The 14,692-nt window shown below is 53.7% G+C and overlaps 3 protein-coding genes across 4 annotated transcripts; 1 reads left to right on the forward strand and 2 right to left on the reverse strand.

Annotated features, from left to right (window-relative positions):
- The first annotated feature begins 6,815 nt into the window (after positions 1 to 6,815).
- Positions 6,816 to 9,030, forward strand: LOC120652571 (transcription factor MYB2-like). Its single transcript, XM_039930436.1, has 2 exons — positions 6,816 to 7,304; positions 7,776 to 9,030. Exons 1-2 carry the CDS (start codon positions 7,148 to 7,150, stop codon positions 8,597 to 8,599), a joined length of 981 nt encoding a protein of 326 aa, XP_039786370.1. The 5' UTR covers positions 6,816 to 7,147; the 3' UTR covers positions 8,600 to 9,030.
- Positions 9,031 to 11,558: 2,528 nt separating this feature from the next.
- LOC120648161 (zinc finger A20 and AN1 domain-containing stress-associated protein 11-like) lies at positions 11,559 to 12,077 on the reverse strand. Its single transcript, XM_039924904.1, has one exon. It carries the CDS (start codon positions 12,066 to 12,068, stop codon positions 11,559 to 11,561), a length of 510 nt encoding a protein of 169 aa, XP_039780838.1. The 5' UTR covers positions 12,069 to 12,077.
- Positions 12,078 to 12,169: 92 nt separating this feature from the next.
- On the reverse strand, positions 12,170 to 13,875 carry LOC120652573. Of its 2 annotated transcripts, XR_005666607.1 has the most exons (3): positions 13,371 to 13,757; positions 12,584 to 12,727; positions 12,170 to 12,511 (listed from the first exon to the last, which is right to left on the reverse strand). XR_005666607.1 is itself a non-coding variant. In XM_039930437.1 (2 exons), the coding sequence occupies exons 1-2, from the start codon at positions 13,725 to 13,727 to the stop codon at positions 13,239 to 13,241; spliced, it is 408 nt and encodes a 135-aa protein (XP_039786371.1). In that variant the 5' UTR covers positions 13,728 to 13,875; the 3' UTR covers positions 13,087 to 13,238. The 2 variants fall into 2 exon arrangements, 1 of the variants encoding a protein (XP_039786371.1); XM_039930437.1 differs by lacking the exons at positions 12,170 to 12,511; positions 12,584 to 12,727 and adding an exon at positions 13,087 to 13,289 and having other exon boundaries at positions 13,371 to 13,875.
- Positions 13,876 to 14,692: the final 817 nt, after the last annotated feature.

The raw sequence follows: 14,692 nt of genomic DNA on the forward strand, positions 1-14,692 counted from the left end.
CTGCCTCCATGTCGATGGAGCAAGACTGCAAGAGCTAGCTAGGTTGTGCAAAAGACAGGCCGCCATACATAAGACTACACACGTACTCCTTAGTTTTCGGCAGCAAAAGGTTCAGAGCAGTGAACATTAATTATTAATCGAATAATGTATGCATTTGTCACGCTTTGACAATCATATATGCACGCGTTACTCCGTGAAAGTTGCCAATATTTGGTACCAATTTTGCGAATGCTGGATCCTTCGGTAGTTCGTTTTTTTTCAATGAATGGAGATTTAGCTTGATGAATAAAACAACTCCTCCTTCCTTACATATAAAATCAAATTCTAAGAGACACAAATTCCAAAGCACCAGTCACCCAGCTCCTACACACATCTTTGCGACCTCTGCCCCCGGTTGGCTGCCATATTCAGTTTGGAGTAAACTACACCGGTAATGTGAGGGTGTATAACATAGGTTCATCAATTCCAAAACTATATTTTTGGGTCCATAAACTTTTTAAATTGTTTGTCACAGATCTATATATATATCCACATATGCACACATAACGCAGATATGACATGTTTTTTTTTCGGGACCGTGTCTGAGCACGTTTTTCATTAAGAAGAAGAGAAGCAAATTACAACCTACAAGTTGGTTTCGGAGAAAGGAAACCAACATAAACCACAGTTATACACGATTACACGATAGTTAATGTGCGACCTGGGCTTCTACCTAGAGCCGACACCACAGGTTCAAGCCAACGGAAACCTAGAAGAAACCATGCTACAATCTCCTCGACCACCCACTCTAGCAGTTCTAAAACTGATCTTACAATGCGATCAAAAGTTCTATTATTTCTTTCCTTCCACAACATCCAAGAAACCAGGATTACCACCGAGTCGAAGCACTGCCGGTTATCTTTATGAATACTTTTTCTACAACATCCAAGAAACCAGGATTACCACCGAGTCGAAGCACTGCCGGTTATCTTTATGAATACTTTTTCTAGCAATGGTCCACCAAGCGACCATCCCAAGCTCGTGAGCAGAAGGAGAAACAGACTCCCAACCCAACTTGCGGAGTAAGTTGAACCAGAGCTCCCTAGAAAATGGGCATTTAATTAGCGAGTGATCGATGGTCTCTTGTGATTGTTCGCAGAGGGCGCAAGAATCAGATATGACATGTTGATTGTTCCCAAGGTTGGCAACGTGAATTATTGTCGTGGTGTGCAAACCCACAGCCGGGTGGCGTAATGCACCCGTCTAAGCCCAGAGGGTGAGTACTCGGGGGTTAGCTAGGACTAGTTTGATCTCGCTGAAAGAACACAAAGAACACAGCAGGTTTAGAGTGGTTCGAGCCGCCGGAGCGTAATACCCTACGTCCACTGTGTGTTATATTCCCTTAGTCTCCAGAGAGTCTGAAGAGTGTTTTGAGTGCTTGAGAGCCTGAGAGCTTGTCGTGTGCAGCGAGTGCCTCCCTTTTATATCTCAAGGGAGACGCGTACATGGCTGTTGGGTCCCCGACAGGTGGGCCCAATCGATGTAGTATAAAGTAATGTACTGTTCATACATTATGGCGTTGCAGGTGAAGGAGATCTCTTTCCTGGATTTCCTTGCTCTGCCCACGGGAATCCTCCGTCCAGCATACTCATGCCCTGTCTTGTCGAAATGGCACCAGGGTGTAGCTTGCGGTGTTGCCTGCAGCGTAGCTGAACGGGCCGTGTAGCTTGCGGCGTAGGCGGTATGATGGAAAAGTGTCGTGCCGTCGTATCCAATTAATGAGGCAGACGGGCTCTGCGCGGATGCGGCGCAGGGGGCTGCACTGTGTACCTCTGTAATACGCGGTCTACAGTGAGACCTGACAAAGGCTGCTCCGCGTGCCGCGGCGGCAGAGCACGCCTCAACCACCCGCATTGAATGCGGTGGGTGGGCGAGTCTTCCAGCGGAAGACCCGCGCCCGCGCCTGTGGGACACGTGGCGCCTCCGGACCCCCGGCGGTATGTTGGTTCTACACGCGTAGGAGGCCGGATGGACGCGGGAGGTCCCGGACCCCTATGGGGGGTCCGCGGCCTCAGCTGTTGGCTCGGAACTTCCCCTCCTCAGGGACACGTGGCGTCACCGGACCCGTCCCAGAGTGGGGAGCGGGTCCGGGGCAGTTGGCCCGGTGAGGAAGGAGTCTGACCCGTGGGGCCTGGCTGCTCTGCCCCTCATCGCGTAGTTACGGATGACTACGCGAGTCCTGCCTTGCTACGGTAAGAGTGGGTATCCCTACTATAGGGCACCGACAATTATGATGATAATTGACACATTTGCCCTTAGTTTTCTTCTGCTCCACCATGCCATCTTCCTCCTCTGGTCTTCCTCTTAGCTGGCGGGTTGCTTGTCGATCCCGCCACTTGTTGGGGCTGCCCGGTCGGTTTCGAGACGAGAGAAGAGAGATATAAATGAGACGAGAGACTTACAGTCAGCATGCTATGTTAGCATTACATGCACATGTGGATATTGACTTGTAGTGAACAACAAAATAAGATGGTAGACCAAAAAATGTACTTTCAGAGCTGATGGATTTAAATGTCAAGCCTTTACAGGTTTAGAAATTGCCGGTGCATTTTAGTCTTCGGTCTGTTTCAGCGGGACAGGAGAGAGAACCGAGAAGCACTTGTCGAGACAAAGATAGGGAACTTAGGCACGGAGATAATCATCCCAGGTGTGATTTATTAAGTTTAGCTGACCACTAACGCATGCATCATGATTAGCTAGCTGACGCATTCTCCTCCTCCCACACGCAGGCTTTGCACGTGACCTTACATACAGATATAACGAACGTTTCACCGTCGCTGTGCACAGCATGTGGACGGCCGGTCTCCGCCTCGTAGTACTACTGCCTGTACTGCGTACTTATCCTCGTCAGGTCGTCGAAACCCACCCATCCATCGTACCATCTCTGCGCGTCCTCTCCTAGGACGAACAATGACCGGCCATCATACATCAGCTAAACGTGCCGCGCCGGGATTGAACGGGAACGAACGATGACCGCCGCCGCGCGCCGGCGGCGGGTTTCCAGACGCTGCAGCCAAAAGAGAGCTCAAAACCACGTACCCCACCGCGCCCTCTGCTTCGCGCGCGCGCTGGGCCGGGGCGGGTTCCGTGCATAGCGGCGGTGGGGACGCTGGTGGTGTCACGTCCCGGCTCAGGGCTGGTGGATGGAGTTTTTCTTTCCTACGCCTACGCCCGGACCGCGGTGCACGTAGGGCATTGGGCCGGAACGACTAATAAGCTGATCTAGAGAGGATACTGTAGCTTAATTTGCGCATATGCGATCAGTGAGGATTACTAACGGTATTTTGATATTAGGAGCGTGAGATTAAAAATATCGAAAATGCAATTTGTGAAATACCACTCTTCACGTAAGTCAATGCCGTATACCTAAATCAAAATGGTAACCTTTGACTAGTAAAGAGCACATGGGTATATAAATATATTAGTTTTAGCAAATAAATTGACCTTACATTTTCTTAGAGATTTTCTAAATACTTCTGCGTTCGTGTACTCTAAATTAAATTGTTGGTCACGAACGCCGAGTCTACAATTTGAATCATAATGGAGCTAGCAATCTATGGACTAACAACTTCAACCTTCTTTACAAAAATAATAGAAAAAGACTTATAAACGGAGGATGACCAACCTCTTGTTCGGCTAGGCTGCAACCGCTGGCTGGGCTGGCTGGATGTTGTATGAACTGATTGCTTGGCTTTACCAGCAAGCTCCCACAGCCAATTCGGCCCAGCCAATTCTGGGCAGCCGAACAGGAGGTTGGTTAGATTCGTCGTGGTGGAGCCTACTTACTCTGGTTTGAGTCTCGATTCGTATTTTGCTGAATTTATTCTAGAAATTTTCAAAAGATTCATTATGTTTTACTTATAGGAGTAGGTGGCGGTCGGAATATCAAAGAGGAGATCGCCACAGGGAGCGGATAGAACTCCGCGTTGGTATGTCATCGATGTATAACTTTAGCGAGACTCTAGCATGTCCGGGTGGGAGGGAGCTACTACTGCGTTGATGGAAGAAGATCACGAACCTCAACCATCCGATCCTGATCGAACTCTCAATGAATAAGGAACGAAAAACTCGAGTGATATTTTTTTTAAAAAAAAAGAGAAAAAGACCTAGAGAACGGTTATTATAAAAAACAAATTAAACTGCAAAATGCGCAAGATTCAGTGTACTCATCAATGGTCACGGGATGTTGTATGCATCTGCGGTTGGGCTCACAAGAGGACAGCGATCGACATGCATCTCTGGCAAAAAAAAAAAAGGTACACCGCACCGAGCTGCAGGTACGTGGCCTCGGCCCTCAGCCGCAGTCGAGGGTCAACGGGCACGCCCGTCCAACTCAGCTAACGCTTTGACCTCCATCTGCTCGACGCTACCCAACAAGCACACAGCTCCGCAAACACGAAACGAAACCCGGCCAAGCTGGCCACGGCGAGTCGAACCAAACCCGTGGACTCCCCTCTGACTGACGCATCCCCGTTTGTTTTGTTTAAACGCCAATTTAACAACCCGAATTCAGATCACGCACAAAATCCAAATCCAGAGCAGCAATACAAAACTGCTGCGCCCGGCGAACCTGAGCTAGCAGCCTCGACGAATCCAAATACTTAATCCAGATCAGCGATTCAATAATGCCGCAGCCGCAGCCGCAGCCGCAGCCTGTCACCCGAGCTGAACTGAAGCATCAGGTCGAGTACCAAGCTGCAGAGATATCATATCGGGGGAGGAAGAGGAAATGAATACAGAATACTCCGCCCGGCATGTGTTGAAAACCGGGCGCATAAGAATCCAGCCGAAGTGGCCGAGATTTTCAACCCCCGGCGTGGAACCCGACCGCACCGCCGGCCCCGGCCTCTGCGACCAAATCTTTTTTTTTTCGGGCTTACTATACAAGCGTCAACTTGCATCGGCGGATTTAAATTAAACTATTTCACACAGCGCATTCAGCAGAGGACTTTGCAGCGCTGTTTCAACTCGATCCCTCACTTGGGAGTTGACTCGTGCGAATGTCCGTCTGAAAATAATTAGACGGGGCGACTCCGGCCAATTAATAATGCCCCACACTTGCACAGTGGGAGACGACCCAGGGATCATCATTCAGTCTCCTCCCCTTTGAAAAATTTGAGCAAATCGTCTTCTCTTTTTTTTCCAGAAAAAGAAAAAGAAATGGCAAATCGTGGATTCGTGTTCGTGTTTGGTGTTCGTACACCGCGACAAGATTGGTAGTTCGATCGTTGTGTCGTTTCGTGCCGGGCAGGGGGGAGGGCAGATAGATGGATAGATCCATAGAAAGCTAAGCTAAGCTAGCTGCCTGCACGCACGCACGCCGGTGAGGTGGACCGACCGCGCGGCGACCGGCGGTGCCGGGCCGGGGCCAAAATCCGAGCAGAAATGTCAAGCCTCGCTCGGCTCCGTCGGCGCTGTTGCTGCCGCTCCGTAGACCATGCATGCTGTACCTGTACACGCTCGGGGTTCCGTAGACAACTGCACACGGGGGCGTACCTGTACCTGTCACGTATTGCTGCACGGGGTAGATTCACACGGCGGCGCGGAGACCGGAGGCCCTGCCGCCAGGTGTGCGGATTGGACAGTGTGCGTGGACATTGGCATGCGGTGATGCGGATGGGAGAGAGGGGGTAGCGGATCGCTGTCCCGGCGGTCGAGGAAACAGCTAATCTCTGGCGTACGTGGATCTCTTCAGAGCGTCTGTTGGGGATCTTTTTTTTTTTTGGTTTTGTTGTGATTCATTTGACCGAGGGGGGCTGAGAACTCAAAACTGGCGGTGGTTTTGAAATGAACAAGTACCGAACATTTCCGGGACAAATTGAATTAGGGGATTTTTTTTTGTATAAGTGCATTTTCGAGCGAGCTGTAATTCTTGGGCCACACCGGTGTTATTTGCTACTCTCATCCCAACCTGCTCTTCGTGCTAAGTAGCCATGCTTCGAGAAATCATCCACGCATTCTTATTAGTTTAAAATTTTGTGTTCTTCTTTCAGAACAACTTGTATTTTTTTAAAAAAAAAACTAGAACAACTTGTATTTGTCATGTTTCCTTTTCAACTATTGCGTCCTCCTCATAAGAGTAGGTCGGCTGGCACAATTTTTAGCTTTCGACGCAAAACCAGAAGAGCCTATCTGAACCAATAATTATAATTTGGAAGTTACAAAATTTCGTTACATTAAGTGTAAAAAACACACACAAAAAAAGACCACTACCGGAACTGTATAATCGTGCTAGGGGCATATCCTACCCTCATCGCCATCCAAGCCGCGCCAGCATTTGTGCTGAATTCGGCTTGGTTTTCCATGTGCTCAAATCAAAACCCACCGATCCCCACCTGAGTACCTGATGTGCTGCACCGAGAGAGCTGCCCTTTACTTGCATCCACACTAGCTGAGTATAGCTGGCATGTATTTTCTACTCTCGAATCAGTAGCCCTCTGCTTCTTTTCAAGCCAGGTCCACCGTCCACATCGCGCGCGGCGAGCGCGTGCCCGGCGAGCTCTTCTTCCCCTCGGTGGTGCGGTGCGAGTGCGAGTGAGCTAGGCGGGGGCCAGGGAGCAATGGAGTCAACCGGTCAAACCCCCCCCCCCCCCCCCCCCCCTCCCCCAACCCGTGTACGCCAGCCGATCCATTGATTAGCAGCTACTCCGAGCAATTAACCCACCACGCCTCCCAATAGGAGAATGTCTTAATCCCCCTGATTAACCCCAGCACCCCCTAAACTTTTGGCTTTAAAAGGGAAAGAAATCAACTAATCTCCCTGGTTGCGGCGTGCTCCCCCACATGCCTCTTTCCTTCCCAAGTCCACCCAGCAGCCTACCTCCCCTCCTCCTGGCCGGCTCCGTCTATATAAGCCCCGCCCCCCTCCTCTCCCGCCCACTTCATCACCGCACTCTTCTTCTTCCTTGTCCCGCCTTCTCCATCCTCTCCCAGCAGCAGCTGCTGACACCTCTTCGAACTCCAATCCTGCTCCCACACACTGCTGTTCCAGCTAGCTCGCACGCGAGATAGAGCCGCGGCGATATCCCTCTGTTCTCCGGTTTTGATCGATCGACGATCGATTATCAGCTGTAGGATCAGGAGGGGTGAGAGAGGGAGAGAGAATCTGATGGATATGGCGCACGAGAGAGACGCGAGCAGCGAGGAGGAGGTGATGGCCGGCGAGCTCCGGCGCGGGCCGTGGACGGTGGAGGAGGACCTGCTGCTGGTCAACTACGTCGCCTCGCACGGCGAGGGCCGCTGGAATTCGCTCGCCCGATCAGCAGGTGGGATACATGCTCCATGTAGGATCCAGTTCTGGATCGATTACTTGTCAGAACTGCATCGCCAATTAGTACATCAGGCACAATTCATGGGTTCCATTCTATCCACATCACCCACCGATCATCCAGATGCTTGCCTCCTATCCTCTCTGCGTTGCCGTACAGACCTCGGCTTGACAAAGATGTGACTTTGCATCTCCTACATGCTAATATGGAAACAGATAGCTGCCTAGCTATGAGCCTAGCAGCCATCCAGCCTACAGTGAGCGAGATAGGGAGAGAATTTTTAGTGGTTAGCATCATTCCCGGCCATAGGGATATTTTACATAGTACTCCCTTCCATTACATCACGCATCTTGTCATCACATACCCCCATGCCCGTCGTCTCATCTGCATATAACTAATTACCCCGGCCGGGGCAGCAATGGCGTGACGCGACGCGTGGATTAATCTTGGTGTGTTCCTGTCATGCAGGGCTGAAGCGCACCGGCAAGAGCTGCCGCCTCCGGTGGCTCAACTACCTTCGCCCCGACCTTCGGCGCGGCAACATCACGCCGCAGGAGCAGCTGCTCATCCTCGAGCTGCACTCGCGCTGGGGCAACCGCTGGTCCAAGATCGCGCAGCACCTCCCCGGCCGCACCGACAACGAGATCAAGAACTACTGGCGCACGCGCGTGCAGAAGCACGCCAAGCAGCTCAAGTGCGACGTCAACAGCCAGCAGTTCAAGGACGTGATGCGCTACCTCTGGATGCCCCGCCTCGTCGAGCGCATCCAGGCCGCCGCGGCCGGCGCCGCCGGGGCGGCGGGGCAGGTGCAGGCCGGCGCCGCCGACACGCCGCCGCTGTCCTCGTCGTGGCAGCACGGCGCCGACGACGGCCTCTACGCGTCGCCCGAGCTGCCCGCCGACGCCTGCTGGTCCGCAGAGTACTACGGCACGGCCGCCGGCGATCACCAGCTGCTGAACAACCCCGCCGTCCCGGAGCTGTCGAGCACCACGGCCGGCTCGTCCTCTCCGTCCTCGGACTCCGGCGCGGGGGCGCAGCCCTGGCTCGCGCCCGTGGGTGGAGCGGAGTGGTTCACCACCGCCTGCGACGCCTCCAGCGCCGCCGTCGCCATGCACGACGCCGTCCTGGCCGGGCAGCAGCAGCAGCAGCAGCCGTGCCTGCTCGGGGAGACGTGGACGTCCTCCGAGCTCCCGGAGCTCGGCGTCGCGGACTTCGAGATCGGCAGCTTCGACGTGGAGAGCATCTGGAGCATGGACGACAACTTGTGGTACACGCAGAGGCAGGGCGTGTGAACTGAAGCCAGCACGGCGGCATGGAGCTCCGATCCACACGGCATCGGCGGTGGACACATGCGCCTGCGCGTTGGATACAATCAGCCGCCGGGGACGCCCAGCGCAGAGCAGAGGTATAACTGAGAAACGGATTAGAAGGAGGGAGATTATTTGGAGGATTAGAAGAAGACGACGACGACGACGACTAATCTTTGTTGGCGCAAGATGCAATTCTTGGCCCCTTTCCTCCGAGACTATTCCACTCCAGTTCTACCCCGTTTCTTATTAATTTTACCTTCTTGTTTAATCCCCTAGAGGCTAGGGTATCTACGGAAAAAAAAAGAGAAAACCGTAGCTGTTGTTGTAGTGTAAGTGTTAAGTGTTTGTACGTGGCCCGTCTAATTCTTTTTGAGTAAATACATATCATATATGAAACTGAAGTTACTGAACTATCTGAACTGATCTTACTACCGAACTCCTTTTGGGGGAATGATGTTACTGCACTGGGCTGATACTAGAATTGTAGAGCTTCTAGAAGCGGTAACAAAAGCAGAAAAGAAAAAGGAAGCTCCGACGACGTCAAGTCGAAGTCGTCTACAAGTACCACTCGAAGGTCCAGCATACGTACGCCCCGGCCAAATTCTCGCCGCTAATTGTGATCCTCATGCCCCGCCTGCTGCCTCTCAGAGTCTCGGTGGCGATCGATGAATTCCCTTTTTTTCCCCTTTCTGTTTCTGTTGACGTGGTTGGTTTAGTTATCATCATGATGATTATACCGACGGCGACGGCGACTGACGATCCCATTCAATTTGTTTATGCCGACATGGGTGTGCGTTTATTTACGCCTGGGATTATGATCGATGATCAGGGCGGATCTTTTTTTTTTACGTGGAGTCTTTCCCAGCCGTCGCGTCAGCGCCAACAGTACCCGGATCGATCGACATGGGCAGCAGGCCCGCGCGGCATTACACATGTTGCTCCCGCAACTGGCCTGCTGGCCAGCACGGGAAGATGAGGGCGCAGTCGCGGAGCACACACTGGCAAAGTATTAATTAGCAAGCAGCGAAGCAGATTAGCAGAGGAAAAAGGGGCGACGAGTTTGAAGTGGATGCCCAGGAGATATGCTTTAAAATCGGAGCTCTAGCGACCTGGGGCACGCGCATGTCTGAATTCTGATCGGCGACGAGGCAACCGCGTGACTGCAGTGGCAACAACGAACAAACGCTGCTGCTTTGCATGGAGATGCAGCTGCGGCGCGGGCCCCCGGCCCCGCTCCTCGTCGGATGATCGAATGATGGATTGGAAAAGCGCGCAGGTGAAAAGAGCCGGGCCGCCGGGCATCAGGGCATGCATACTGCTTCGGCTGCGATATCTCTTTCAGAGTTAGGGCCGGCGGCCAGGGTCCAGCAGCGAAGTGGCGGCCACGTTTTTCTACTTCCCGGGGGCCTTATTTTCACACCGTATGATTTTGATTTCCCCCTCCTTTTTCCGAGGGCGCAAAAAAGGGGAAAAAAAACGTCATAGGAGCATCTCCAACCCAGTGACTAAATGGGCCTATATTTCTTTTTTTAGTCTCCCAGGTAGAAAAAATAACTCCAGCCGGACCTCTAAACGGGCTACCATTTTGTGGAGACCACCAAATTTTGGCCCAGAGCCCAACTGAAGGCCCTCTATTTCCACCCGACACGTGGGCCCCACTTATTTTTTTTCCCTCCTTCCCCTCTCCTCTAGTTGAGAAAATTGCAAAAATAGGACTCGAAATAATGCCTTTCGCAAATTTGCCATTTTAAACATCGCCATCGTACAAATGGGACTCCAAACATTAATCACTTGATTATACTGCCATTTGAGGTATTTTTCATCATTTGTTTTTCTTTTTTCATGTATTTAGACAGTGATATATCCCTTTTGCCCTTGTGCATGGATTACAATCAGCCAGAGCATTTATAGGACAGTCAGGGCCGCCGCCGCCATCGCCGAGGCAGGCCTGCCGCCGACGCCGTCCCCTGTCGCCCCGCCTCCCGCAGCACTGGACGACGAGGACGCGGACGACTGGGGCGACCGCATGCGGGCGAGCCCGCGGACGCGGGGCTGCTGCAGGACGCGCTGCACGGCTCACGTGACCACGCACTGTCGCCAGCGGGCAACCTGCTGGCCGCTGGCGCCAGCGGCAAAGCGGCCATGCCGATAAAGCAGGAGAGGCAGGGCATCGACGAGGAATAGGGCAAGTACCCAATGATGCCGCAGGGCTTGCTCGGGGATGTGATGCGGTACCCGACGTTCGTGGAGGTTGTGGCGGCGCCGTCCGCCCCGACGCGCCGCGGCCTCAAGGGGCTAATGGCTCCGGCACGCCAGCGCGATGCATCCATGCCGTGGGTACAGGGATCCCTTGGCTGTGGGCTGTGGCCTAGTATGGGAAATGAAATGGAGGGTTCGGTGCTTTTGGGGACGATTGCTTGCTTGATTCCATGGCGACGGCTACCTGATCAACAAATCAATCATCTACACTCGTTTTGGGTTTTGCTAGCGATCTCGTAGATCGATGCATCAGTACGTGCGTGGTGTCGTGGGTGCTGGCTGGCTGGCTGCCCGCCGCCGCCCTTGGCAGGCAACCAGGCTGGCCGCGACCGCCCCTGGCAGACAGGCAAGCCGCTGCCCACGCGCCACGCCTGGTCGCAGAGGCGGCCCGACAGGCTGCTGCAGCTGCCGCGGGAGTGCAGGCAGGCCTGGCGGCCACCGCCGCTCGGTGTTTGCCGCCGCCCTCCGTGTCTGCCGCCGCCGATCCCATGCAAATATAGAGGGCAAGAAGGTCATTGCACCCTACCAAATACCTGAAAAGAAAAAAAAGAGGAAAAATATCCTAAATGGCAGTATAATTAAGTGGTTAATGTTTGGAGTCTCATTTTTATGATCACGATGTTTAGAATGGCAAATTTGCGAAATGCATTATTTCGAGTCCTATTTTTACAATTTTCTCCCTCTAGTTCGCACGCTGGGACGCGGCTCCCGCGCCGGCTGTCGCCGCCACCCGCCTCGCCGTCGCCGGAGATCCTCGCCCGCAGCGGCACCGGAAGCTCGTGAGCCCGACCCGCTTCCGGCAACTGTGGCACCGGTTGACCGACGACGACGTCCGGGGCGCCTTGGAGAGGGACTCCGCGGGGCCCGCCGGGGGCCGGTCGGCGGCCGGGGCGAACGGCCGCCAGAGCGCGGGAGGGGCAGCGGCAGCCGGCCGCAGCTTGTCGCACACCGCCGGCGAGGGAGACATGGAGGATGAGGAGGGCGACGGCGGCGAGTCGGAGGCGGCCAGGAAGCAGTTCTGGCAGAGGTTCTTGGTGGCCGGGTTACCCGAGAAACCGCAGCTGTTGGCGCAGAGCGTGAGCTCCGGTGCGTGCAGCTCCATCGGCTCCTCCACCTTCTTGTCGCGCTGCGCCATGGGGCCTCGAGAGAGAGAGAGGGGACGGCGAGGTGTCGTGAGAACTACCAGCTGCATGTGCAGATATCTACAAGAATTTCCTTGCCTTTGGAATTGTCTCTAGCTATTCTTGGGTTGAAGTGTCAGTTTGATAATAGACCAATCAGAGAACATATCACTGATGTTGTCAGTTTGATAACAGAATTCAGTATGACATTTTGATAACAGCTAGTGGTGGTGCACAATCACAAGTTACAATCCTGAATTCACATCAGTATGATGACAGAATTCAGTATGACATTTTGATAACAGAATTCAGTTACAGCCTGAATTTAACATTCAGTCACACGATTCCTGAACTCCACTCTAAATTCACATCAATTACAATCTCCAATTTGGCATGCCTTGCTCCCCGCACATCAATTCACATCAATGTTATTTGTGTCCATCAGGCTCGAGTTCTAAATTCAGCATGGGTACTTGCGCAAAGCGTCCATGGTGATTTCATCTGTCGCAAAGACCTGCACATCATTTAAACAGGAATAGTGAGATGTAAACACAGTATGAGGAAATAAAGGCTTTGTTTGACTGACCATCAATTCCTTGCCAATCAGCTGATCAAGCAACCAACTTGATATCCAGTTTCAGCATCCTTTCTCCACAGGATTTTGATCAACCTCTGATCCTGGCTGTTCTGCATCTTATTTGCCAAGCAGCTTCTCTTACAATGCCTGCGTCTGCATCAGAGTTTGAATAGGTTACTCAACTGTATCTTGCAGTGACTTGAGACCAGTGGCGGATACAGAAATGGTTGAAGGGGGGGGCTGATTTCTTCTTCCTCTCTCTCCCTTTCTTCTTCCTCTCCTTCTTCCTCATCCTTTCTTCTCAAAAATTTGAGGGGGGGCTCAAGGGGGGCTCCATGGTTTTTTGGGGTCTAGGGGGGGCTAGAGCCCCCCTAGACTTGAGACTGATAATATAACTCTTCAGCTTACTGTCAGCATAAATACTTCCTGGTAATTCAACTAATTTATAATGATGGAAGCTGATCCATAAATACATCTGCAATTTATACTTTCTATATGGACAGATAGTCAGATGAATCAAAATGGAATGATCCTTCATATCAAAGGCATTATTAAAAGGATAACTAATTCTGCAAACACTTAGAAGCTATTGCAGATTACACTATCCCTAACTCTGAAACAAGGAATGCAAACAAATCCTGCCAGATTTGTACGCGAACCCAGATTATTGCCATCTGGATCCTACACATGTGTCGTATCCCTCCCAAATCTTTTCCTGCAGATTAAACTAGTCACAGCCATGTTTTTGGCTCATCCTCCTACTGACAAACGCGCACAAGCACAGAAGCATCCTCACCTTGCGCCACGGAGAACTTGAGGACTTCAGGGAGGCCCCTCTCGGCAGCAGCCTTCGCTGGCGGCGGCGGCACCGGAGGACCCAGCGGCGCGGGGGAGAGGCGGCCGGTGCGGCACGAACTCGCCGCGGGTGCGGGAGGGAGGTCTCCGGCGGCCCTTGGGAAGCTGCAGGAGCGGCGAACCCGCTGTCGCTGGCCCACGTCCGGGCGCTGCCGCCGTGCGCAGGCGCGACACCGCCAAGCTCGCCGCCGCAGAGGCAGGTCGGCAGGGAGCTCGAGCAGCTCGCCGCCGCAGGAGCTGGAGCAGCCGTGGAGGGCAGGGTGCGGGTGCAGCCGGCGCAGAGGGAGGGCGACGGCATAGCGCTAGCGCGAGCGCGAGCAGAGCGAGGACGGGGGACAGTTTACTTTCTTTTCCCTGACAGCTGGGTCCAACTAGTCAGATTAATTTAGACTATATCATTTGGTCGGATTGATCGGAGTCGGCAGAGGACAACTAGTCAGATTAATTTAGACTATATCATTTGGTCGGACTGACCGGAGTCGGTAGAGAATTTTAAATCTCTAAATTTTATATGAACCGGTCCAAAAATATAAAATAGAGGTTTAAATTTGGGCAGCCGGCTCGAGTTGCTCTAAAGCGGGCGTCGCCTGGGAAAAGCGCCCTGGCCGACCTGAGCCGAGCCCCCTCCACTCGCAACTGTCAGCTCAGTTCCCGTCCACGATTTCCCGATATTTCCCCCCCTGCTCCTTGATGCAGATGCAGAGGCGGCACCGTGCTGATTGTTGAACCGGCGGGTAAAACAGGGGGCACGCATTAGTCCCTCTCCTGATGCCGCTGAGGAGGCAGGGCAGCACTACGCTACGCCGCCGCGGGGAGGAAGACTCGGTGCTGCGGCGGACCAGTACGCATCTACGCGGGCGCGGTGGATGGATGGATAGATACGGAGACCCGAACGGGGCGGGAGCAGAAGATCCGCGCCGCCGGCCGCCGCCGCGGTGATGATGGATGTATCGGCTGGCGAGCACGACGGGGCGGCGGTGCGGCGCGCGCGAGCCACGTCGGTCACGCGCGGGGCAAGCAGCCAGCGCGCGCGCGCGCGGCGCGGGGGGCCGGAGGCCAACTGGGCAACTGGCCAGGCCATCCAGACCGGGCCGCGGCGGGGGCTGTGTGAACGGGTCAACGGCGCGGCCCGGTGGGGGAGGAGGACTCGCGCAAGACCTGAAGACCCTCGTGCCGATATGCATGGCCGTGGGGACGGGGCGGGGCGCGCCCTTTTCACACCCGGGAGGTTTTCCCCGGGTTCCTACTGACCGGGCCGCCGGT

Source organism: Panicum virgatum, chromosome 9K, assembly GCF_016808335.1.
Source record: "Panicum virgatum strain AP13 chromosome 9K, P.virgatum_v5, whole genome shotgun sequence".
In the NCBI taxonomy this organism is placed as follows: domain Eukaryota; kingdom Viridiplantae; phylum Streptophyta; class Magnoliopsida; order Poales; family Poaceae; genus Panicum; species Panicum virgatum.

Excerpts from the sequence above, each read along its gene's own strand:
- LOC120652571 (XM_039930436.1), top strand. The coding sequence starts at position 7,148 with ATGGATATGGCGCACGAGAGAGACGCGAGCAGCGAGGAGGAGGTGATG. Across the intron at positions 7,305-7,775 it reads TTCGCTCGCCCGATCAGCAG|GGCTGAAGCGCACCGGCAAG; the intron begins GTGGGATACATG and ends CCTGTCATGCAG.
- LOC120648161 (XM_039924904.1), bottom strand. The coding sequence starts at position 12,068 with ATGCAGCTGGTAGTTCTCACGACACCTCGCCGTCCCCTCTCTCTCTCT.
- LOC120652573 (XM_039930437.1), bottom strand. The coding sequence starts at position 13,727 with ATGCCGTCGCCCTCCCTCTGCGCCGGCTGCACCCGCACCCTGCCCTCC. Across the intron at positions 13,290-13,370 it reads CAAGTTCTCCGTGGCGCAAG|GAAAAGATTTGGGAGGGATA; the intron begins GTGAGGATGCTT and ends TTTAATCTGCAG.